General features: G+C 38.1%; 1 protein-coding gene across 1 annotated transcript; it reads right to left on the bottom strand.

The window, feature by feature from the left end:
• Window positions 1-1,131: 1,131 nt before the first annotated feature.
• On the bottom strand, window positions 1,132-24,151 carry CACNG2 (calcium voltage-gated channel auxiliary subunit gamma 2). The gene is made up of 5 exons (XM_081958358.1): window positions 24,102-24,151; window positions 19,652-19,735; window positions 10,748-10,888; window positions 8,201-8,299; window positions 1,132-5,955 (listed from the first exon to the last, which is right to left on the bottom strand). Exons 3-5 carry the CDS (start codon window positions 10,833-10,835, stop codon window positions 5,420-5,422), a joined length of 723 nt encoding a protein of 240 aa, XP_081814484.1. The 5' UTR covers window positions 10,836-10,888; window positions 19,652-19,735; window positions 24,102-24,151; the 3' UTR covers window positions 1,132-5,419.
• Window positions 24,152-24,379: the final 228 nt, after the last annotated feature.

A 24,379-nucleotide genomic window follows, 5' to 3' on the forward strand; every position in this document is an offset into this window, starting at 1 on the left:
TTCTTATTGAAAATTTGTTATTATCGTCCATCGCAGAGTCAGCCAGATCTTCAGACTGGATTTGGCATTTTTGTCCACCTATTGAGTCCTTCCGAAAGACCTTGGCTAGGCAGATGTTTATGTTTGATGGTGTTAAATTATTCTCACAAGATGTAAGCTGTTTTGAGTAAAGCTACCTTTATTTTTGCATTTGATTGATGGTGAATTTGTTGATGATGATGCTGTTCAAGTGATGCTCCAGTTGTTTTGGGATTGTACCCAAGGTGCCCATTCCTATTGTTATTATCTTTGTTTTCTTTTTCTACAGGTGTTCTATTTCTGTATTTGCCACTTCGCCATTTGAAGCAACTCTGACTGGCTTAGATTTGGTCCATTATGCATGATATGAATGTTTAGATTATCCAAACATTATATTATCACAGGATCTGAAAAAAAAAACCCTTTAAATGTAGTTATAGAAAAGTAAGAGATACTGGAAAGATTGCAATTAAGATCATCATCAAAATGTTTTCTCTGGATAGGAGAGAGGGCATATTGAGTGCACACTTATGAAATTGCTTATTAAGAAAGGTGTATTCAGTGCCTTTTTTTTTAAGATGTCAAGGGAACTCCATTTTATAGAATTTTCTTTGGCTTTTTATTATGTTGTTTCTTTAAATGTTTCTCATGATATACAAGTGGCTTTTTAAAAAACACTGACTCTAGATTTGTATTTCTTATTGATTGCAGACAGTTTACTTTTTCTGTATTCTTAATATTTTCATAATTTATCATATTTTTCTACTTTGAACTGCTCTTTAAACTTTGGTAAATAAATCAGCACAAAAATAATCACCATAACCAAAATTAAATGTTGACTTCAGAAAACCTTTGTGAAATTGACTATAGATAGAAACATTTATTATAGGAAGATACCTATTTGCACCTCTAAGTTCTGACTTGTTCAGAATGGATACTTTCATAGTATGAATTAATGCTCTTATAATTTGCAAAATGAATCTATTAGTGGAAATTTATACTCTTTGACAGGCAGAGAAATATATTTCTCTGCCTGCCAGAGAAAAACGAACCATTCCAGTCAATTGCACCTTATTGCTTTTACATATTTTACCAGGTATCTAGACCACTAGCAAGACTGGACTTGGCAAAACCATGGCAAAATAGCTTCCATTCACCTCCACTTGAATCCTGTTTTCTTGGACATTTTTCCACAGAAGAATGGAAGGAAGAAAAGCCTTCACTTCAAACTACAAGACAAATTCATATAAACAAGGACCAAGTGATATATTTTTTTTTTAAAAAAAACTTTATTTCATGTACCAGGATTTTTTTTTTAATTTTTCCTCTTTTTAAAATTTTTCTTTTTAACAGTCTGAAAAAAAAGAAAAAAAAAGAAAATGGAGAGTTGTGTTGAATTGGTTTGAGATGAACATAAGCAATACCCTTGGGAGTAAAACAAAACCTTCGCCAGTCCCAATCTTTCCTCCGTGTCTCTCTCTGTCTCTCTCTCCCTCTCCCTCTCCCCCCCCTCTCTCACACATCTCATCTCATCTCATACACATTTACATGCTCATTCGCATATGCACAAATATTCATTCATGGTATTCGATTAGAAATACTCAAGAACATCACAGTAGCAAAGTCCTTGATAACTGTTTTGGGATTTCAATCAAAATACTATCCTCTGCTTATGCTGGAGTAGAGGAAGCCAATTTTTAACTCATTTCTTGGGCTTTCGGTATTAGCTTATTTAACTCCTCCCAAGTCTTTCATTGTTGATGGGCAGGCTGAGGCTTGGGCTATAGTTGCAGATTTAGACACTCAGTACTGAATGGGAGACTCCCATACTGATTGCTAACAATACTGTGTCTCGGTATCTATTTCAATTTGTTCCTGTCCAGTTATTTTGGGATTGTATTGAATGAGTTATCAGCTAATGCCTGGGGAAGAACTGATTCTGCTATTGTCTCACAGTTTCATATATTGCTCCTCATCCTACCCTGAGTGGGACTCCATTTTTGTATCTAAGAGAATAAACTTAGGAGGAAGCAGCATTAAACTGGGTGGGTAGAGGTTTTTCTCTGACCCTATATAGATCCCAGCAGGTACAGAGTAGCTATGGGTGTGAAGGCTCTTTGAGTTTGAAGCAGCACCAGCATGAGGAGGAAAAATCAAGCAGAAACCTAAAGGTACTGGATATAATGGCTGGGTCAGGTTTACTTAACCCCCAATCTTCTTTCAAGGCAACATAAAAGGCTCAGATATTGCAAGACCACAGAGAATTAATTCTATATATTTTTGTCTAAAGCTCGATCTGCATCTTAAAGCTAACTTAGTGCTACCAACAGTATAACCACATCTCTGCTCTGACTCAAGACCACACTCTTGATCCCTCAGCTGCTGCGGCGCCAAATGTTCTTAACAAGTTTCATGGTGATTTAGATGGATGCTGTGGGCATGTTATGTCTGAAATCTAAGAGGGATTGAGGGTGAGAAAGGGAACATGTCCTTTTTTTGGCTGTTAGGCAGTAGGAGAAGCAATGACATGATTTATGAAGAAGACAATCAGATACTTGAGAAGGAAAGCTAGTATCACTACTGCCCCACAAAGTTTTCTTCAACTGTAAGACCTCCAGATATGTCAACTTTTACTCTCAGACTGTTAACAACGGCCACCTGGAGGACCTTCAGATTGTAAAGGTTGCCTTGTAGAGTTTATGTTCCCATCCTGGGTCAAATATAGAGTTATTTCTGAAATGAGCAACTTTGAGAATTTAGCATCCAAGCTTAGCAGCAAAGTAGAGATAGGAAGCTCATTTTCCAACTGTTTTAACTAAGAATGTTTAATAGATATTTTAATCTCTTTATTTTTCTCCTCACCTTAGATTTTGCTAAGATTATACAAGACATAGGAGACACGTCTTCACCTGGCAGTAGGAACCTACCAACATCAGTTTCTTACTCACTAGTAAAGTCAAAGGAACTCCTTTCACATAAGATTCTAGCAACCTCTGGGATAAATTTTTCAATATTTCTTTAAGGCCATACACAAGGCAGGGCACCAGTAAAAGAATGGAGACCTGGCCTTGGAAATTAGCAAGCCAATTAAGGGGGATTTTAGAAAAACCTTACATAAGCCTGAGAAAGAGGAAAGAAAGAAACTCAAAATAATTCCACCTTGATTTTGTCTGGCATAAGTATGGACAGAAAGAGCCCCTCTCAAATTTTCAAGATTCTGTTATTCTATTCGACAGTAATAAAGAACATTTTTGGAATACCTGCTATGCTGTTTCTTGACTTGACCTATCTCAAAGAGCTGACACCATCAGATCTGAGGTGCAAAAATCTGGACAATGTCTAGATGCAACAAAGAGATGCAAATATATGGAATGCTTTGTTGTTGTATGGTAGCCCTAAAATAAGGAAGAGTCTTGGTAGGTATTCTGTATCTCTCTTTTCCTGTAGCCACCTTCCTTTTCTATCTTACTGCATTTTCTAGAGCTTCCTTTTCTAACATGATCTAGCTAACCTCTGTGATAGAACATACACTATGGTCCCCGCTTTCTTCCTGTCAGATATATCTTCAGTGAGAGGAGGACCAGGTAGAGAGCCTTTCTCAAATTCGGTCGAAATCTATAAAGCTGCCAGATTCCATGTTTGGAGCAGGAAAAAAAAGAGAGAGAAGAAGCTGCAGTTTCTTCCAAATGTTGTGCTCCAGAGGTAGGGAAAGCTGCACTTACCAAGTATTTCCTCTTCTGAATGACTTTTAAAAGCTCATTTAAAAGATAAACTGTCCCGTTCTACATATGGCAACACCATAAGTAGGCCTCAGAGAAAGGCAAGACTGAATGTACAGCCAGGGACTGGCTAGCACTAGCAACAGAAGGAAACCAGAGCATATTTCTTTTAGTGTTATAGATTTGGCACCGGAGCTGAATTTCAGCCAATGACAGCCTGTTCAGTGTACATGAGAGGAACTCCAATGGTTTTGGCAAGATTGATCCACAAAGCAGAAAAGCTACCGATGTAAATGAAGCTGAGGTCAGTGAGCAAATAATAGCTACTTCGCCTAGCATCTTTCTAAAGCCTGCAAATGACCGCAAGGCAGGGGTGTCCACAGAGTTTGGTCAAAGAAAAGTCAAAATAGCAGAGTTTTGCCTGCTTTTATATACAATGCACATTTTAAAAAAGGGTGGTGCTTTGATCACGCCGTTGCAGCCACCATCCTGACCAAAATGTTTTTTTTTACCATGCCCCATGGATATCCCTGCTACGGGGAGAATAACCTCTAGATATTTTTATCAATTTTTCTAAACCAAATGATAGTGGCCTCATTCTCTCCATGGGGAGATTGTTTTCTTAGTCCATAATTTTCATGACTGGCAAGGGAAGTGGGGAGGGAGGGAATGCTATTAATGTCAAACAATAGGTCAAGTACCAGGGTATCTTTTTAAAAAAAGTGCTGTTGATTTTCTTCTAAGATTTTAGTTTTCATAGTTTTAAAGTTGGAAAAAGATGAAAATAAAAATACTATCTCACTTTCTGGCAAGTAAATCCCCTCATTATATTTACATTTATTTATAGCTGTTTTATTTAAAAAATGCCACTTTATATTAAGCTTTTTTCTTTGTTGCAATGTCCCGGTTAACCCCAGAATAGTTGTAGGCTAATGAGGCTGAGCTGCTTAGCTTTAACATCCTGAGACCTGGAGATCAGCACACTGGCACTAACCTTGCCAATCCCCAAGGACAAAGAAGGTGACTGTTAAGCTCTATGGACCAACAAGGACACGTTGAATCCCCAGTCATTCCTGGGGTGGCGGGTTCAAAAAAATTAGGTACGCCCCAATGCATGTACAAATAGGGTAGACACCAAAGTCACTGCATTTTATTTCTGGCTGGAGGCTGCCAGGGACTTGCAAATTCACAATGGGCTAAAAATGAAAATAAAAATAAATGAAGAAATTAAAGAGTAGTTCTTCCCCCCTCCCCTCCCTCCAATCCAAAGAGCTGCCTCCTCTTTTTCCCACTTGTTTTTTTTAAATTATTATTATTATTTTTATTTCTTGGTTCCTTTTTTAAATCTGCTTTTATTAAATGTTAAAATAATGGTACATGGGAAATCATGCATTTTCTTTTAAATTTATTTTCTATTTTTTATATTTTTAAATTTCTTTCTCTTGATTTTTTTATTTTTTATTTTTTTCCTTTTTTTAAAACTTTTTTTTCCTTTCTTTTTGGATGTTTCACTTAAGTTTGCTTGCTGCTGCTGCTGTTGTTTTTTTTTTTTTTTGCTTTTGGAAGGTTCCTATGGTTGCTTTCTTCTTGCCCATACAGGCCCGTCCCACTGTTCCTCCCTCCTGCACCCAAGTCCTTCTCCCGCCTTCCCTGCCCCCCAGTTTCAGCCCCTCGTGACAGCTTCATACAGGGGTGGTCCGGCGGTTGGCTGTGTTAGTGTGGATAGAGTCTTTGTTTTCTTTCTGGATACAGTTGTGTACCTGGAGGAAGCTGTTATCCCTGTCTGAATTGTAGGTAGCTGTGGGGGTAGTAGCAGCCTTCAGGGGGTCCCTGGTCAGGGTATACATCGAGATTTCCGTGGATGGGAGGGTGTTGAACCCTTTGATCCCAACAGGAGAGGCATCCCTGGAGTGTGAAGGCTCAGTGGAACGGGAACTGGAGCGACTGCGTCTCTGATAGCGGTAGCGGTAGCTGGGTATGCGGGTGATGGCAGAGGACTGGAGGTAGTCCGTGGTGTGAGTGCTGGCACGCAGCTGTTTGTGCCGGTCAATGAACATGTGTACAGCCAGCACTCCAACCATCTCAGCTATAATGAAGGACAAGGCCCCAAAGTAGAAGGACCATCCGTAAGAGTAACTGTTCTTCTTGGAGTCACTTTTTGAAGGGTCTCCAGCATTGGCTGATATGTACACAATGATGCCAATTATATTACTCAGACCTGTTGACAAAGAGTAGGAGAAAAAAAAGTTATAAAATGTCTCTTATGCGTACCTAATATAATTAGAAGAGGCTTTGTAGTCAAGGGGGACTATTCTGTTGCTACTGAGATGTTTTGATCTATTTCCCACTAGGATCAATGACATGGCCAATTTGAAAAGCTTAATAGTACAGGACAGCCATTGAAAGACAGCATTTGGGGATTTGTCTGAGATTCTGAATGTTCCAATACTGTGTGTATTCACATCACAGTGACACTTTCTGACTCAAATTCCTTTTGAAAAACTTTTTAGAGCAGCCTTCCCCAACCTGATATTCTCCAAACACGTTGGACTTCAAGTTGTACAATCCTTAGCCAGCACAACTAGGAAGCTCAGTTCTGCTTAATATTAACAATTAAAATCCTTACTTTGGATCACAAAAATATAGAACGGCAGTAGAGGAAACACAACACAATTCTAGCAAATATGTGAATCTGTGTTTGTGTTATCTTGGACTAGTAATTGTCTCCACCATTTGATGACATTGATTTTTCTCTCTACAGCTTTAAATTGATGCTTTTGATCGGTTGAAGCTTACTTAATAATACATAGAAAAATATATTTTGAGGGATTTTTCTAAGATTAAAGTTCAGAGGCAATACATTACAAACCAGATGACCTCTGAAATGGGTCATCTATTATGTGCCTGTTAGTAATACATCTGCATCCAAAACTATCCTTGCCCACTGTCTATTATTATAAGTACTATCCTAATATGTTGTCATATAGATTATTATTCAAATATTTTTGCCCTCTTGTACTGATTTCTTATATGCTATATTGCACCAACCTAACACAGACATTGCCATATCCATAGTATAACATTCACCAACTTGAATTCCTTATCAACTATTTGGAGATACATTTCATTGTATGTTGGAAAACTATTTGGGTTTGTTTTAGGTTCTGTGTTTAAAACAGAATTATACATTTTTTGTCCAAAGAAACCTATTATGATTTGCTGGAATCTCAAGACAGAGATTCAAATTCTTTCCTGATGAAATCATTATTATGATGCCATTTTACTAAACGAACAACTTTACCCTGTTTTGGTAGTTTTTGTGAGTTTGGAGTTGAAGGGATAAAAAAACAGAGAACTTCTACTTCTAGAGTTTGGTTAGCGGGTATATTGTAGTGCCTCCGCTTTGTTGATATCTTTTGTTAAACTGGAATTTATTAGACCTAAATTTTGCCACCTTGGAAAATTATGCTAATGGGCATTAAATAAAATATTGCTATCTGGCCATCATTAAATCTTTAGCAAACTAAAATATAAAGAAAGTGAAACAACTGCTGAATCAGCTTGGCATACTTTGGCATACCTTTACTAGGACTGCAAATCTCTGGACAGCCACCAGATGACAGTCAACATTAAGATTTTCTGTATCTCTGCTGTCATTAAGTAATAATCTGGTTTTGGAGGCCTGCTTGCAGAAGACCTAATCTTAGAGTTATCATGAGCCTACATGTACAAAATCTGAGCCCTTTATGTGAGAGGAGATGAAGCATGGACTTTCATTGACAGATGTTGTACAGTTTCTAACTAAGCTAAGGCTTATATGAATACTGAAATAATGATTTGCCTGCTATGTTTATGGGCATCTTTAATTCAAACTCCTAAAGTTGGTTGCATTCTAGACCCTCATCCTGGGGAGATCACCACGAGATCCTGGATGTCTCATAGAAATCAGATGCGCCAAAGTACTGCATGAAAGCCCCATGCAGAGCATTGATATAATTTAGCCAATAGTGATAGTGGAAGTAGGAAGGAATGGACAAGTATCATCACAAATATTGAACTAGACTCATCATTGACCTTAAAATATGAGATTCCTGATGGATCGGGCCAAAGATTGATCTAATCCAGCATTCTCTTCAGGCAAATATCTTCAGGAAACTCCTAATGTGTGAAGGTGCTAACTTCCCCCTACAATGTGGAGTGTATGTATAATGTTACAGGCATTCTGGGAGAAAAATTAATAACCGACTTTCATCACTAGATGCTGCCACAATCAACATATGAACAGAATAATTTGAAACAAGAGACAAATGCCACAAATAGAGACAGGCTCTTAAAGAAGTCCACATACACACTCCAACATTTTCATTGCTTGAAAGAGGATGTTACAAAGCTGGACTTTTTACACAAGGGGTATATATCTTAGGCATTATTTTGGCCTAGTTCACTCTCTGAGGTAAAAAAACCTGTGTTTAAATTGTACCACTTCTTATTGCAGCCAGGGTTCACATGATCAAATGTTCCTCCATTAAAAAAAATGCTTCTGTATCTGGAAATATTTCCACCTAGGAAAGAACATAATTGGAAGAAAGGTTAAGCAAGAACTTTTCTTCCTGGCATCTGATTTTTCCTAAGATTCCTTCAACCTGTAATGTTGGCCAATGAGAAACTATTCTGGAGGGATTGTACTTCTTTGAAAGATCAGGCAGCCCTTGACCTCCAATTGTCTCTGGATTTGCAGATAATGGCTGTACCAAGGACTGCATTTGCAAAATTATGCCTAATGCACTAGCTACAATTTTTCCTGAGCTGCTTAGATCCGGCAATAGTTACCTGTCCCTTTTGTTACATTATAGTTAAAAGTACTGCAACATGTTTCATATGTGGCAGTCTTAAAGCTGTTCTTTGAACATAAAGGCAACGTAGATGTCATCAGGTAAACACAAAATTAATTTTAACTTGTGCAAAATGCAGCTGCTATGTGGCTTAACACTTCAAAATACCAGTCCTAACATATCTCCAAGTTGTTTTCTAAGTGTAACTTAGGAAGTTATATTTTATGTTGTTGACTATAGGATACAGGAGCTTAGATTCTTTTATCTGAATAACTTTCTATTTGTGTAGATATTAATTTGGCTGATAAAGAAAGACAGCCTTAAACATGTCCCCTGATTTAAGAGACTTCTAGGCCCCCTGAGTGGGGTCTGCTGCATTTTCCCAAGCTATGATACAAATTGTCTTAGGAAATGCATTTTGGAAAATGAGTGAACCCTTGGTCTTCAGCCAGGATCTTCTAATTGGTTGGGGATGACTTTAGCTATTAGGTCATCCTACCTAACTTAAATGGAAGTACATACAGTATTGTTGGTGTCTGTCAGCCGCCATGAGTTCTATGAATGGAAAGGCAAGATTCAAATTGAAACAATAAACAAATATCTATTGTTTGATATGGAGGGATGTTTTCCTACTATTTATTTTGATATGGAAGAAATTGAATCCTGTGAGTCTTCCCCTGCATGCTGCAGTGGTAAAGCCCAAACATAGGCTTATTCTTTCAGTAGTAAACACGCATAGGAGGCCAAATAAAATGTCTTCGTTTTTCTGAGCTGCTCTTTCTTAAAACAACCTACTGGTAGCAAACAGGGCCTAATGTACAAAAAAACTTTATGTGTTAAGATGCTCTTTTCTTCTGGTGAAAGATTATCCATATCACCATCCAATCTAGGGTCAAAGAAAAGATGAAAAGTCTTCTACTAGGGCACTGCTTCTCAACCTTGGCAACTTTAAGATAGACAGACTTCAAGATTGAGAAACATTACACTAGGGGTAAAGAAAAAAAGAGAGGCAGCAGTTAGGTTTCTCTCTTGTGGCCAACAGAGTCATTTCTCTGTATAAAGTACCCTATTTGGCACATGCCTGAACAGACTTGCCACTTCCTTCCTAGAGCAAAAAGAACATGTTCAGCCTAGGAAAGCACTGATAGGGAACTATCAGGAGAATGGGAATAGGAGAGACACATGTCTGATGTTCTTTGCCAAATATGTAGGTTGTCATCCAGGATCTTGGGTTTGCTTTCATTAGTGTTACTTTTAACATTTATGAAATCACGTTACAAACAATGCACTTGAAAAAAAAAATCCTGTCTGAATACAATGTATGCAAGGCAGCTGAATTCTCTCTGAAATTTTAGAGGCACTGTATTGCATTGCCAGGGTCAAACTAAGTATGACAGCAGAAGGTCTATTTGTTTAGACATGATTGGAGAAGCCCAAGTTTCATACCAGGACAGATTTAAAGTGAAGGTGGAACTACATCTCAGGATTTCCAAATGAGGGTGGAAGAGTCTGATTTTTAGAGCAAAAGAGCAGGTGAATATGTGGGATATATGCTCCACCTGCCCTCACCATATATTGAAAACATTGTGGATACATTATCGTTCATCATGCTATTGCTTGGTGTGACTTTAGTTTGTTATTTTTTTCTTCCAATGAACTCCAGCACAGAACTGAATCTGGCTGGGTTTTGGAGGGTGCAGGGAGGGAAGTAATGAGAAATTCCAGTGAAGAAAATAGAGGGCACTAGTCATATCCATGTGTTGCTCTATGATTGGACCTCCTGTTCCCAGCTCTATGCACAAGTGAGACAGACACAAGTTTAAACAAATTATTCTTCCACTGTCAAATCTAGTTGGACTTCCCCTAAAATAGGTTGCAACTCTGAAACATGGAATGCAACTGCAATGCATTCTTCCTCTCCTGCAATCACTTAAGAGTAGAACATCTCCTTTTTCATTTTGCATGATTTAATTCAGATGAGGAAATGAATAATTGTGATTGGAGTTGGGAAATATTAGCATTCCCCGTCTTTTCCTTTTCATTTATGTCCCATCCCAATGCTCTGGGAGCCAGTTGTTCCCTTTACCTCCCAACACATTGGGTCCCTCCCTCCTTTTTGATTTTTGTGATTTTATCCCTGTGCAGAGAGGCAGCCCACTGGTCCCTCAGCCCTTTTACCTGCAGACACGAAGAAAATGCCGGCACTAAGGATGATGTTATGTCGGGTTTTGTAGAACTCGCTGGCTGCAATGCAGAGTCCACCCATAAAAAGCAGAATCACACTCAGGATCGGAAAAATACTAGAGGCTCTTACAGCCCCTGTAAGCAAAGAAAACCAGAGGGGTAGGGGAAGGCAAGGGAGGGGGAGGATGACAGCAAGTGTGGAAGACAAGGAGAGAAGGGAAGACATGCAGTTGGGGGGGGGAATTAAGGAAGAGTGTGGAAGATTGGTGAGGAGTGCAGCAAGGTGGAACGAAAAAGACACAGCAAAGAAGCACAGGAATTGGAAGGCCAGTGATAAGGAAAGAGAAAGAGGAGGAGAATGAAACAGAGCATCAACAGAAGAAGAAAGCTGTTACAAATGAACTATCAACATATTGGATATTAGAAGAGAGCAGTGTACTTAGAGCTGGGGACAGTCAAATGGCGTCTGGTAACCAAAACAAAAACAAAAACAAAAGCACAGTGCCATCCCTTTGAACATACAGAAACTGTAAAGGCCAGAAAATTAAAACGATGCCATGTACTATTCAGCATATTGTTGACAAATTGCAATCAGCAGGAGATGTCCTGAAAATAAACACAGATATTGTGCAGTAGTGGGCATGGAAGACTCTCCAGATGGACCCAGTCCTTGCTCACAGGCAGGCCTGCACACAGACACATGGTGGTGGGGTGGGGAGCAGAGGAGGTTTTTATCATCCAGGATTTGTGCCTCAAGCATGGAATCTTATGAAGATTCCATTTGTCCCAGTCCCCGCTTTTTGGGCCATGTTTCTTTCCACAAAAAAAAAAAAAAAAAAAAAATCATTAAGGAAGAAGAGAGGGAATTGCTGCCCAATTGCCTTTCAGCTGCTAACACTTGACGCTAACTCCCCAGAAGCACATTATGCTTTGGAAATGTGTACATGTATTGCAAATTAATGAAGGCTGTTATAGTTGTTTGTACTCATTTACTGTATTTACCCCAAAGGAAGATGACAACTGATTGAAGGCTTCCTCCAAAAATAAAATTAGACAGGAAAAAATGTCTTGCAACTCCTAGTGTATTATCACACTCCCTGGAAATCTAAGATGACCTTCTCCTTTTAAAGGTAAAATATTTGGGTAAATTTTAACTTCCTTCCATATATTACTTCACTCTTCACAGAGGCTAGCCAGTAGATGGCAGTAGCATGCAGGTACATAAATGCACATAGACAGAATGATTTTCAGATTAAGCATTATGGAGAACGGGGAGCTCTTGCAAAAAATGTGCGTGACTAGTATGACTTTTTTCTGGGAAACATTAAAGCACTCTCTCGTGCACAGTTGTAAGCTTGTACACATATAAAATCTGACTCATCTGTGGTCTCACAAACATACAGTATATTCGATGATTAAACGATAAACATGCACTTTATGGGGTGTCCGTATAATAGACTCAATAGTTTTTATTTCCAGTGTAAAACATAGCAGTATCTAAGTCAGCCTTCCTCAGCTTGATTGCTTCCCTAAACCTGCTGTTCTCTAAGCCTATCCTGGCTGGAAATTATGAAAGCTGAAGAGCAATCTGAATGAAGAGTACCTGGTTGGGATAGACTGATATAAATTATTCAGATTAGAATAATCAGAAATACACTTTGAAAGTGTGGACAAAATCCATCAATTTACAATTCTTTCACCATGGGATGGCTTAGCTACATTAAAATGTATAAACAAAACGTAACAAAATATAATATATTGTTAGGTGTCTTGTGCTTAACTAGATGAAGTATATGTTTCTCTTTTTAAAAGATTAAAAAATTCTTTAACCTAGGGATAGGGAATAAATAACCCCACCAAGATTTTTAATGCATCTGATTTCTTTTTATAAATCTGTATCCAAATGTTCCTTTGTATCCAGTCTTCCATCCCCATTAACTCCTGCAAGTCTACAGGAAAACTTTGCAAGATGCAATAGCAAGACAAGTGTCACGACAAAGAAGTTCACAGGAGACCTTTGGCCCAAGGAACTAATTAATAGCAACTTTCTTTCTTGAAAGGCCCATGTGATTCTAAACTGAACTGCCAAGTTTGGCTAGTGGGTGGGTTATGCAACACAGTAACTGAAGTCTCAATTTACAAAATCTGGTGGTTGTATTTACATCACATCACATACCTCAACAAATCTTACAGCTTGATGTAATGGCTCGGTTCATACGTGTTAAAACAAAGGCTGTGATTCCCACAACATGCTGGATGACAAAGTACCCAACCAGTGGTGGGTTCCGGATCCCGTTGCAACCGGTACGCTGCAATGGGGCCCACTGCCCTGTGACGCTCCAGCTGCTTGGCGGAGGGTTGCACAGGCACCGTACGCTGCATGCGCATGCGCAAATGGCCCGGTTGGCTCAAATACAGGTAAGGAATGCAGGCGGGTGGGTGGGCCCTCCAAAGTACCATTCTGGTACTTTGTTTAGTATATTGTTTAAATCCAATTAACCAAAGTTATCAGTACATATTATTAGGTCATATCCTCCTTGCTGTAACAAGAGTCATATAGGTGCTGAAGCAGGATGATCTGCATGGTACCCTTCTATCAGGGTAGCTTTATCTGCAGTTGTCCCTGCGCTGAGATGCTCTCTGGATCTAGCAAAAGGGCTGAATGCAACAGGAAACTTGACTGCTAATGGGAAACCATCAATGAGTGGTTAGTCATACAGACTGTGACTGGTTGGGGAGCTGAAATCCCACATCTTAACATTGTCAAGATTGGGAAATCCTGGTTTTAAATGGATAGTTTTATTTTCGCAGAGCCTAGGAATTCTAAGAAGAAACACTTATTTATTTGAAAACAAAATGAACACAACACTGCTGTGATATGTCCATTCTTGGGTCATGATACCTGCTTTATTTGGTGTGAATTTTAGTTCTCATGCTGCTTTGGCCTTTTGGTTACCCAGAGGGTGGCACTCACATGCCATGCAATTCTATTTGTCACCAGTTTCTCAGGGGTTTTACTGAAGAATGCATGAGTCAACAAATGATGGAAAAGGGGATAAACCTTTAAATTACAACAAAATACTTAATGTTTAGTGCTTAGAGTCTATGGATGTAATAGACTGTAAGTGCTAAGAATGTTGCTTTTCAGAATTGCAAAGAATTGTTTTGTTGGAAATAAACAAAAGAATTGTTTTGTGGAAATCATGGACATGATTCTGTTCCATTCCAGAGAATTTAAAATCCACTGATTTCAAGTCTGTATTAAATAAGTATCTTTGGCCATGTTTCAGAGATGGAACTATGCTTCACTAAGGACCTCTAGAAAACACTAATGAGATTTAACACTAAGGAATGTCAGTAACTGCCAGGAGAGGCTCATGCTCAAAGGTCTTTTAGAACATAGGTGGATTCTACAATCTCCCTTTTTTTCCACACATTTTAATTAGTCCAACACAATTACAATAAAGACTCTTTTACAGTAACATAAGGCTTTTTCTGGACCAGTTTTGACTGGTTGGAAAAGAGCCATTTCATGAAAAAGTAAGCTGTTTGCTGCGAACTAAGCTTAATTTGCATGATTTATTGCTGTTGCAGGGCATAAATTTAATTACAAACACACTTATCTGCACATCCCATTATTATTACTTTATATGTGTATGTGTATATGCACACACAGACAAACACACACACACACACACCTCAGCCACTCTATGCAGTTGATAAAATACATTAAATTCATCATAAAACAACAGATATAAAGCATGGAAGCTAAAGCTCTTCAATTAGAAAGCCTGGGAAAATAAATATGTTTTGAGTCCCATCTAAACTGTAGCAAAGAGTGGGCTTAATTTAATCATTAATATAGAATTGTGGCCTTGTAAGGTAGGTAGGCAAAATAACATTCTTTGTTACACCATTTGGCGTTTACAATTTGCATATTTGTGTACAGATGATTTACAGAGGCATAGGTGGCTTTGCTGACTGTGGGGTATTGTAGAAAATAACAAATAATGTGGGATTATTGCAACATGGAGCTGCATATAAATACTTTACAAGCTTTAGTTATTATAAAATATGGTAGCAAGAATATGGAACGTCTGTAATATTTTATCAATAATGCATCATTTTCATTCATTCTGGTTTCATTTCCAGATTCAATTCATAGCTTTGGTTTGGGCTGCTGTATTAGACTAAACAGGAAAGTCAAAAGCACCTTAGAAGGTGACAGTGGCAAACCACTTCCATAAGTCTGGGAAGTTTCGGGTGGGCAGGAAGAGAGGTTTCCCCCCCCCTGTTGTTACCCCCTCCTTATGGATCATTCTGCCTCCAGAAGTGAGGCTGACCACCACTCTTCTGGTTTTCTGGAAAGGTGTGAAGACCTTGTTCTTCCAACTGGCATGGGGATTGAAGAGTGGCATACATTCCTGGGGGTGTTTGGTAGCTTGAGGGCACTCCCTCTGCCTTTTAATTTGCTTTTTAACTCTGTTTTGAATTGTGTTTTGATGTGTATATTAAATTGTGCTTTGAATTGTGTTTCATGGCTTTTATTTGTAAATTAGAGTCACTTGGACAGTGAGGTGGATGGTGTCCACATTTGATAAATAATAAATAAATACAAGAAAATTAGATAGATCTACTTGCTCATGAAATGTCTAGGAGTGGAGTTGCCATTGAAGGACACTTTTTATCTGAAGGATTATCTATTGCCTTCCCCTGATCTCCTCCACATATCTTCACATACTGGAATGCAAGAAGTTGTCAGTTATGGTCAAGCACTCATAGGACACATTTCCCAGATAAACCAAACTAGTGCCCGTCTAGTATCTTTTTTAGTGAGAGACTAATTCTTCTCAGCTCATATTGTCACCTTTTAAAAAACCAATTAAATTGACTGATTATGCTTGTTATTTTGTGGGGCTTTTTAAATAGTTTAAATAGTTTACCTGCTGCCTAATTTTACGTTAAAATGGTTTCTTTCCTGGGGAGGGGGGGAGATGGAGAAAACCCGCTTCTTGCATTTTGTTTTTAGTAGTCGATAGTTAACAGATTTTAATTTGTTTTGCTTTGAGATGATTGATTGTAGTTTTCTGGATGTGGCTTTCATTAGATTCTAATTTTTGTGTCATTTATATTTATATAAAGCACCCTGAGAATAATTTGTTTTTAGAGCAGATAATTCATTGATATAAGAATATTATTATTTGGTGAAGGTTCAAGAATTATACTCCATCTTTCCTGGGTATTTGGCATTCATCAAAAAAGCTTCCGTTCTTCTGCTGAAATATCAGCTATGGTTTCAGTCCGTTCCTCATATATTGAAAATGAGGTGAAGATTGTGAAGTTTGGATCTGCACAATATCTCCTGATCCTGTGTAGCTCAAACTACACAAGTGTTCACCTGTTGTTTTCAATATATGAGGAGTGGACAGATTAAGTAAACACAATCTATTCGATCAACTGAAAACCCCACAAATAATTAATAATTGTTGCTGTTATTCCACTCTTCAAGACTATATATGATTACTCCCACTATTAAAACCATGGAATCTGGCATCGCAGACGTCTCAAGGTCAAACTATGTTCAGGATGTATTTATCTCTTAGGCACCTTCTACAAATGGAGGCCACACTATCTGGGATCAACGTTGTTCTCTAGTGTGCCCAGGACATCAAGAGGTTTGTTTGGAGATTGGGAAAGTGGCACAATTAATTTTAGGCGAGCTTCCACTTTTGCAGAAATATTGAAAGATAGATAACGACCTTATCCCACCTAATTATTCCAGAGATTTCCCCTTCTTTTCTACAGTCAGGGTGGACTGGGGTTGATGGCTCAGAAGAGTGGCTTTACTACTCAGCATCAACTGTGGCAAGTGGGCCTTTTCCTAAATTTCTCCTCTTAGTCCAAAAAGCAAACACAACAAAGGGGAAATAAGGATGTGAACAAGCACTTGCAGGACATTATGTTTTGGCACTCTCATATTGCACTGTTGAAGGGAGCATTGGGAGAATAGAGCACTGGAAGACACTCAATTCTGGCTCTGGACCTGTGGCAGAGAGGTTGCCAACCGGGTGGAAATGCTTTTAGTGGAGAGACAAAAGGGGAAGGGCCACAGCTTACTGACAGAATCCATGCTTTCAAAGGCAATTTGCCTAAGCCTTGTCCTCTGCAGTTGCACTGGGTAAAAATTTCCAGAATTTCAGCCACAAATCATGGGTTAATACAATGTGTGAACCCAGGCAATTACTGGATTGGGTAAATAGTTTGAATGAATGAATGAATTCATATGCTCAACATTTTGGCTACATGAAAGGCTAAAATATAATTTTTCTATAACAGTTTGCTGTCAAACTGTTATAGTTTTATATTGCTGATGATTGAGTATACATTGTACATTTCTGTCAGTGGTGGATTTCTAATTTTTTTCCTACTGGTTTGCTTGTGCGCACTTGCGCACTCGCGATATTTCTGCGCATGAGCAGAAGCATCCGGGTGGGTGGATGGAGCCTCCCGCTGCTACTGCTACCAGTTTGCCCAATCCGGGCCGAATCGGGAGCAACCCACCTCTGATTTCTGCAGCCTGGGAGACTGGATCCAATAATATTTTACCTCTTCCCAAATATATAAACAGAATCACGGCGATATAGTGTCCCTCAGAAGGAAGCAAAGAAACCTTGTGTTGAGGTTTAGCCTCTATTTAAAGAAAAATATGTGAATACATTTGGAGCTCAAATTTACTGCAGCTTTTTCTAACCTGACATACCCAAGTAGGTCAACTTGAACCAAGGGCTCAACTGCTACCGTATCATCCCCAGCCAAGCAGGCTATGCTGGCTAAGAAACAAAAATGGAGCGGAAGATTTTCCACACAGAAGCAAGCTAGATTCGAGAGTGGGTCTGGAAAATTGAGACTGGAAAAAATTAGGTTAGAGTCCTAACCTAATTAGAGTCATTCAGTCTTGAAGTATACAATTCACCAGATTAGGTTGTAAAGGGATTGGATAATTTGTGATTCCAAGTTATATTGTGGGAACTCATCATTCCATTATTATTTAGAATGTTGCATAAACCAGGCCATCAGATTAAACCATAATACTGATATCCTTCTAACCCCGGAGGAAAGACAATGTATTAAAAGCATACAGTGTAATAAATACGGTGCACAATATGTGCTAAAGAGGTGAAATATTCTCACTGAACACTTTTTGTTGTCTTTTGCCCTTCAGAAAGTCAGTCTATATGTGTCCTCAGCTGTTCCAGCTTTAAGATTTCAGTCTATTGCCAATTTACGCTTTTGCTTACAGATAATCTATTATGTCTCATGAAAATTCTTGGAGATGACCTGATGATGGAGTGGCATCTTTGGTGTTCCTGTTGTCTGGTTAATGCTCTGCAGGGAGCTCTTTCCTCCATTCACTACCAGTAATCATTGCTGTTCATGGGCAGTTTGGTTTGGGCTACAGAAGAATCCGGATATCTATTCTGTGGTGATGCCTACTTGAATGCTGCCTGACATCTTTTGTTTGTTAGTTTGGGTTGGTTTTTTTTTTTTTTTTGCAATTCATATTCAGACTTTACTTAGGTTCCTTAAATACACTAGTATACGGGTCTTGTGGAAGGCCACTAGCCTTTTTATTACACTTATGTTTAGTGGTCTTTCAAAAACTGGTCAGTAAAAAGATTGGCTGCTAGTCAATTTAAACTGGAAAAAGGGTTTTGCTTCTGTCCCAAATGAGGTTTCTACTAGAGAGTTTCGGGCCTCATAAATCGGGGACTTCTTTTTTGTTGACAATTGATTTGGAGTGGAGTGGACAGAAAGCCAAAGGACTGTATGGATCCCTGCCCTTAGATGATTCCCCAGAGGAACTAGACACACAAGTTCACTTGCAAGATTTGCTACTCAAGCCAATTAGGATTTGATTATCAGGGCACTACAAATTATGTTGGCATATTTTTCTGCCCTCTTGGGAGCTAGTGGTGTGTGTGTGTGTTTGTGTGTGTGTGTGTACATACACCCCCCACACACAAACACCCCCCCACCCACACAAACACCCACACACACTACTTGTGACTCCATAAATGCCAAGATATCTTACGTTCTAAGATCACACAAAAGAAACAATTGGGACAGAAATTCCTCTTGTGCTTATTGCGGAATATGTGTGCATGCGTTTGTGTGCATGCATATACACCATTCACTACAGCCAGTCAACTTTAGTACTTTCTTTGATTCAGTTTAAAACAACAGTATATGAAATGGATTCCCTCCAATTTAATTTATATTATTCTATGCGTATCTATATTAGTTTTATAGCCTCCCATTCTTCCAGGAGCTCAGAGTGGCATATTTCCTCTTCTAATTTGCCCCCATGATAACATCCCTGTAAAGTAATTTGGGGTAAGACATGATGACTGGTACAAAGTTGCCTAGGTCAGTTCAAAGCTGCATGTCTCCACAAATACATGAACCACTACACCATGCTGTTTCTTCTTAGACGTTGTCCTACGGCTGACAATTCTGGGGTGCTGACAATTTCCATAAATAAAAGATGCGCACAACTGGTGGGGTTGTGGAATAATAACCTATCTTAGAAATTAATGTCATGCCCTTGGCTTTTGCAATCTTCAGAGCATATGGAGGCAAAAGTATCCTCTTAAAGATTTTCTTTTAAATAAATTATCAGGGAACCAAATGAGAACATGTATGCAAAAGACACAGCATGGGATTTTAACAGAACATTTTAAGGCAAATACCCAGAAAGCCTGAGAGGTGTTCTATTCAGGTAGCTCAACCAGGGTGTCCATCCTTTGCTAATACATTTTGTCTAATGTCATCAGAAGAGAATGAAGGGCACCCCTGTTCTGCTCAGAGAAGAAACAGAAAGAGAAGTTGCAGACTTACGGAGGAAATATTCTGCTGTGTCGGCTTCATACTCTGTGTCCTCGAGGAAGTGATCGATTTGCTTACACAGACCTTTAAAATTCCCTACAATACAAGAGAAGAAATAATAAATGAGGACACCAGAAATTGGAGGAGGAGCTTCCTTTCAGTCTTCTTTATTTAATTTGATTTAATGTTATTTCACCATTCACCAAATGCCCCATTTTTTGCTATAGGGCATCCAGATGTTCTACCTCTGCTATACTAGTATGTTTTCTGACTGCTAATAGTGTGCTGTTGAGGAAATGTAACTTTCTCCCCTTATCTGTCTCAGCAAGAATTTATATTCATTACAGTGAAGAGAATGTGGAAGGAGATTACACAGGTATCAAAGTCACCTATTCGATAATGCTCATGGCATTATTGTGCTGAGTTTGAGGCATCCATTTTAAAACAGCCCATGCGCACACAGAGTGACATGGGGACATACACAATTTTCTGCAGAAATCCAATTCATTAAAGACAATCATTTAAGACTTCCTTTTTACTTTGAAGGTTACACATCAGTTGTTCTATACACATTTCTGTGTTGTCTTAGCAGCTGGATAATCAGTCTAACTCCTAGCTCAAAACTCAGAGCTACCTTCTTGGTGTCTTCCCTGCATGAGTAGCATTGGATACATTATTGACCCATTGAAACCGTAATAAGATTATATTGCAGCTAAGAATAAAATATAAGTTTTGTTTGTAACTTCTTTTCCATCCCTAGCCAGATACCCATCAAACAACCAAATGCAAATGATGTGGGGTATGATGTCCTTCCATCCACTCCTTATAATTATTTGGTGATATAGCATAACTAGTCACATACACAGAGACACATCCATTTCATATTCATATATACAGGGATTAAATCTATGTCCTATATTCAGATATTGTAATTGTGAATGCCTGTAGCAAGTCATTTTTCACTGACATCAATGAATATGGCAACTCTATACATGGCATTAAGACAGAGGAAATGTTCATATAACACACTGACTTTAGTTATTCAATTAATTTATGTTCTGGCTTCATAGAATTCACTGAATCATAAAGTAATTTAATGGGATGGATTCATACAGACCTTCTCTCCAAAAAATAAACCTCAGCAAATTTAAGGTTAGGCAGACTTCATCTATTATACAATCACTAGATCTTAAATTGACATGGATTAATCATGTTGTATGAAAACAGACACAGAGTCTGCTTCCCAGTATTTACAATCCCATCTCTACAGTTATTTCGGTTGAGAATTACTGGAGAAGACAGCTCACTGTAGGCTGATGACCAACTTCATTGCTGTCATCCTTACTACTGGTAAGTATCAGCTTCACTCAAGCTAGTATCCTACCAGTTGTTGGATCTCATTTTCCATAATTCCCAGACAACCTGGCTAAAGATTGGGTATGAATTAGGGAGCTTCTACCATATTTTTGAAAGACATCAAGAAGACAAGCATGCTATACATAATGGACATTTTAAAATAAAAGAAACCAGATTAAATTCGCTATCATACTAGAAACATTAAGTGTAAAGGAAATGACTGCCAAGTTGCAGGACCAACTTATTCATTAGGCATAGTTGTTACAGTGCCTAGGGACCATGAAAATATTTTAATTTTTAAAAATCAGCAAGAATAAAAATAAAGTATTTTCATGCCTTGAAAACATACACAACAAATAGAATGCAAGCTCATAAATTACAAATAAAATATATACACCATTCAAATTAAAAGCTCAGTCATATATTAAATGCCACTGTGGAAATAATGGAAGCATAATTTTTAATAACTCTATTTTTATAGAGTAAGAGGCCCATGAAGGCAAAAGTGCCCAGGGCCTATAAAAGTCCTGTCCAAGTGGTAAACAAATTAGCTACAGAGATGGCAAGTTACATATCTGACAATTATGCTGGCCTTTGACCAAAGTAAAGATTTGATTGATATCTGACAAAAGAGAATAGAAGAATCTTGCAGTCTGCCAGCTCGAGATCTAGCATGAATACAGATCTAATTTTACCTTGAGGAATAATCATAGATTGTGAGATGGGTTTTCTAATTAAACATTGTGGTTGGATAATTTTGGTCCAATATATTGTGTGGGCCTCGTCAGTATGTATCTTATAAAGATCAGTGTGATTGAGTGTTATTTGCCATGGATTAGTGTATTGTGTGGATATAGCCTGAAGGCAAGGCATAAGTTAAGAAAATACATTTTTAAAGAGGCAATATTTGGAAACCCAGGAAGCATCCTTAGAGCTGAACTCAAGTCTTGCTGAATTCATGAGCACATTGATGTGGTTTTCTTTTGTGTGTTTCTTTGATGTTATGTTTAATCTACAGGCCTGTTATTACGTAGAAATCTCCCACCTGAATACTAACCAAGCCTAATTGTGTTTAGCTTTCAAGCTCATATACTGTAAGGCCAGCCAAGTAAATACTAATGGAGAAGCAAGGCCTCCTTATTCACACTTGTAACTAAAGTGACCATGATTTAAGATAAAAAGGAAATGGCAAAATTACATTTCATTAAATCATAGGCCCCAAAGTGAACTAAGGTCTCATATTGTGTCTATTCGTAATAAAAGAGAAATGAGTGCTTTGGTGATAATGGAAGCTTTCTTTCAGTTACAAGTAGCTGGTGTAGATACAACCGTCCCCCAGTTTTCATAAGGACTGCAACTGAGGTAAAATTAAAAATTTCTCCTGCCATTTTCTAGGGTATTTTATTTACTTATATTTATCAAGAGTTTTCATATTATAAAAGATAATCAGGAACATGCAGGAAAAGAAAAACTAAAGTTGAGAAGCATATAAATGACTTCCAGTTTTTTGAACAGAGTAATATAATCACATTTGTCCTTTGGTCCTCTTAAATATTTTGCAAATCCCCACACACCCCTCCTTTAATTCACATCTTTCCTAGTCTTCAAATCCACGAATCATTTTTTTCTTTTTTCAGCAAAAAATCCATATAAGGATTCCTGGCTCTCAAATATATATATATTATATATATATTTAATGGCTTAATGGCTAAGACTCCTGCCTAAGATATAATAGAGCCCAGGTTCAAATCCCAGTAAGGGTAGGGCTAGCTGATGAGAGCTAATTAGCTCAAAATAGATCTATACTAGTCTCCCTTTATTTATTTATCAGTACAAATACAACACACACACACACACACACACACACACACACACACACACATATGCTGGTTTTGTTGTATTCGGATCTTTTCCCGTGTAAGGTTGAGATTGTCTTTGCAACATTTCGTCAGGATCTCACCTGCCATCTTCAAGCGTGGGCTTAAAAAGCCCACTCTTTTTAAAGCCACGCTTGAAGATGGCAGGTGAGATCCTGCCGAAACGTTGCAAAGACAATCTCAACCTTACACGGGAAAAGACCCGAATACAACAAAACAGCATACCTACACCCATGAAAATCTATATATTTGTTCTCTGATCAAACTGTTCAATTTCACCTTTTCAGCAAGTTCGGACATTTTCAAAATTAAATTCTTCTTCACTGAGGGAATACCATAACTCTTCCATTGTTTTGCATAAAACATCCCTGCTGCAGTTACCTGTGCAACATCAATCTACCATGGGTCTTTTTAAATTTATCATCCATCAGTTCCAATTAGCAATATTAATCTTTAAGTTCTTTTGCCTCGTTATGTCAATTTATAGCCAAATTTTCTTAGCTTTCTGAAAACTTCCAGGGAAGAAATGATGACACGAATATGGCTTCAATGAGAACAGAGACTGACATGAAATAAAGACCCTGAGTCAGTGGTGAAATTCAATTTTTTTTACTACAGGTTCTTTTGAGCACGGCTTGGTGGGCGTGGCAGGGGAAGGAAACTGTATATATATATATACAAAATTTCATAGCTTTTTCATGTCCAGCATGCTTGATAAAATGTCCCCTCATGTTTTTCACATTTCCAACACTGACTTGAAATATATTTGTACATTTTTTATAGTTTCTCTTATGTCATATTCCAATGATATATCAGTTTATAAAAATACAAAACCCCAACTCAGTTACTATGGTACTTTTTATCAGCTCTTTATTTTTAAAGGAAATGAGCACAGTGCCAATGTTTGAATATTGTCAATATAATTGGGCTCCCTGAGCTTGTTTCCTTTTCAAATGTAAATACAGTACTTCTGCAACAAAGGCATACTCTGGAAAAAAGAGTTTTGGATATGAATGTTTTAACAAAATAAAGCAAAAAGAACATTAAGCAAAACTCCAGAAATAGCTTGACAAATCAAACCAAAGTTAATTTGTCCCTATAGTTAACTAGAAATTCAGTTACTGCTCAAGGTCAAAGTATGTTAAGATCCAAGGATCTCAGTAGACCCCCATGTATTAATATTGTGCAACAACTTTCCATGTGAATCAACTTTAAAAAGAAATGTTCACTTGGTATATGAAATAAGTCTGAATCCAAGGTTGAGTTGCAGCAAAATGGCTTGTCCTGTGCACCAGTTTAAAGTGGCCTCTAGGTGGCAGTGGATCTATTTCACTGGCCAATCCTCATAGGTTCTGAGGAGGCTGGTAGCCATTTTGAGGAGTTGTCAATTGAAAACTGCAGTCTTAGACTTCATTGGCCAAACAATAAAAAAGTTTTATAAATGTTATGTGACATCAATAGTGAATCATGGTTACTGAAATCTAACACAACCTTCTGGTATCCTGAC

Source organism: Natrix helvetica, assembly GCF_964273705.1.
Source record: "Natrix helvetica genome assembly, chromosome: 6".
NCBI classification, from domain to species: domain Eukaryota; kingdom Metazoa; phylum Chordata; class Lepidosauria; order Squamata; family Natricidae; genus Natrix; species Natrix helvetica.

Coding starts and splice junctions, on each gene's coding strand:
- CACNG2 (XM_081958358.1), bottom strand. CDS start 10,835: ATGGGTGGACTCTGCATTGCAGCCAGCGAGTTCTACAAAACCCGACAT. Junction 8,300..10,747: donor CATTTTCTTCGTGTCTGCAG/GTAAAAGGGCTG, acceptor GTTCTTTCCTAG/GTGGAAATATTTCCAGATAC. Junction 5,956..8,200: donor GTGGTACAATTTAAACACAG/GTTTTTTTACCT, acceptor CTTTGTCAACAG/GTCTGAGTAATATAATTGGC.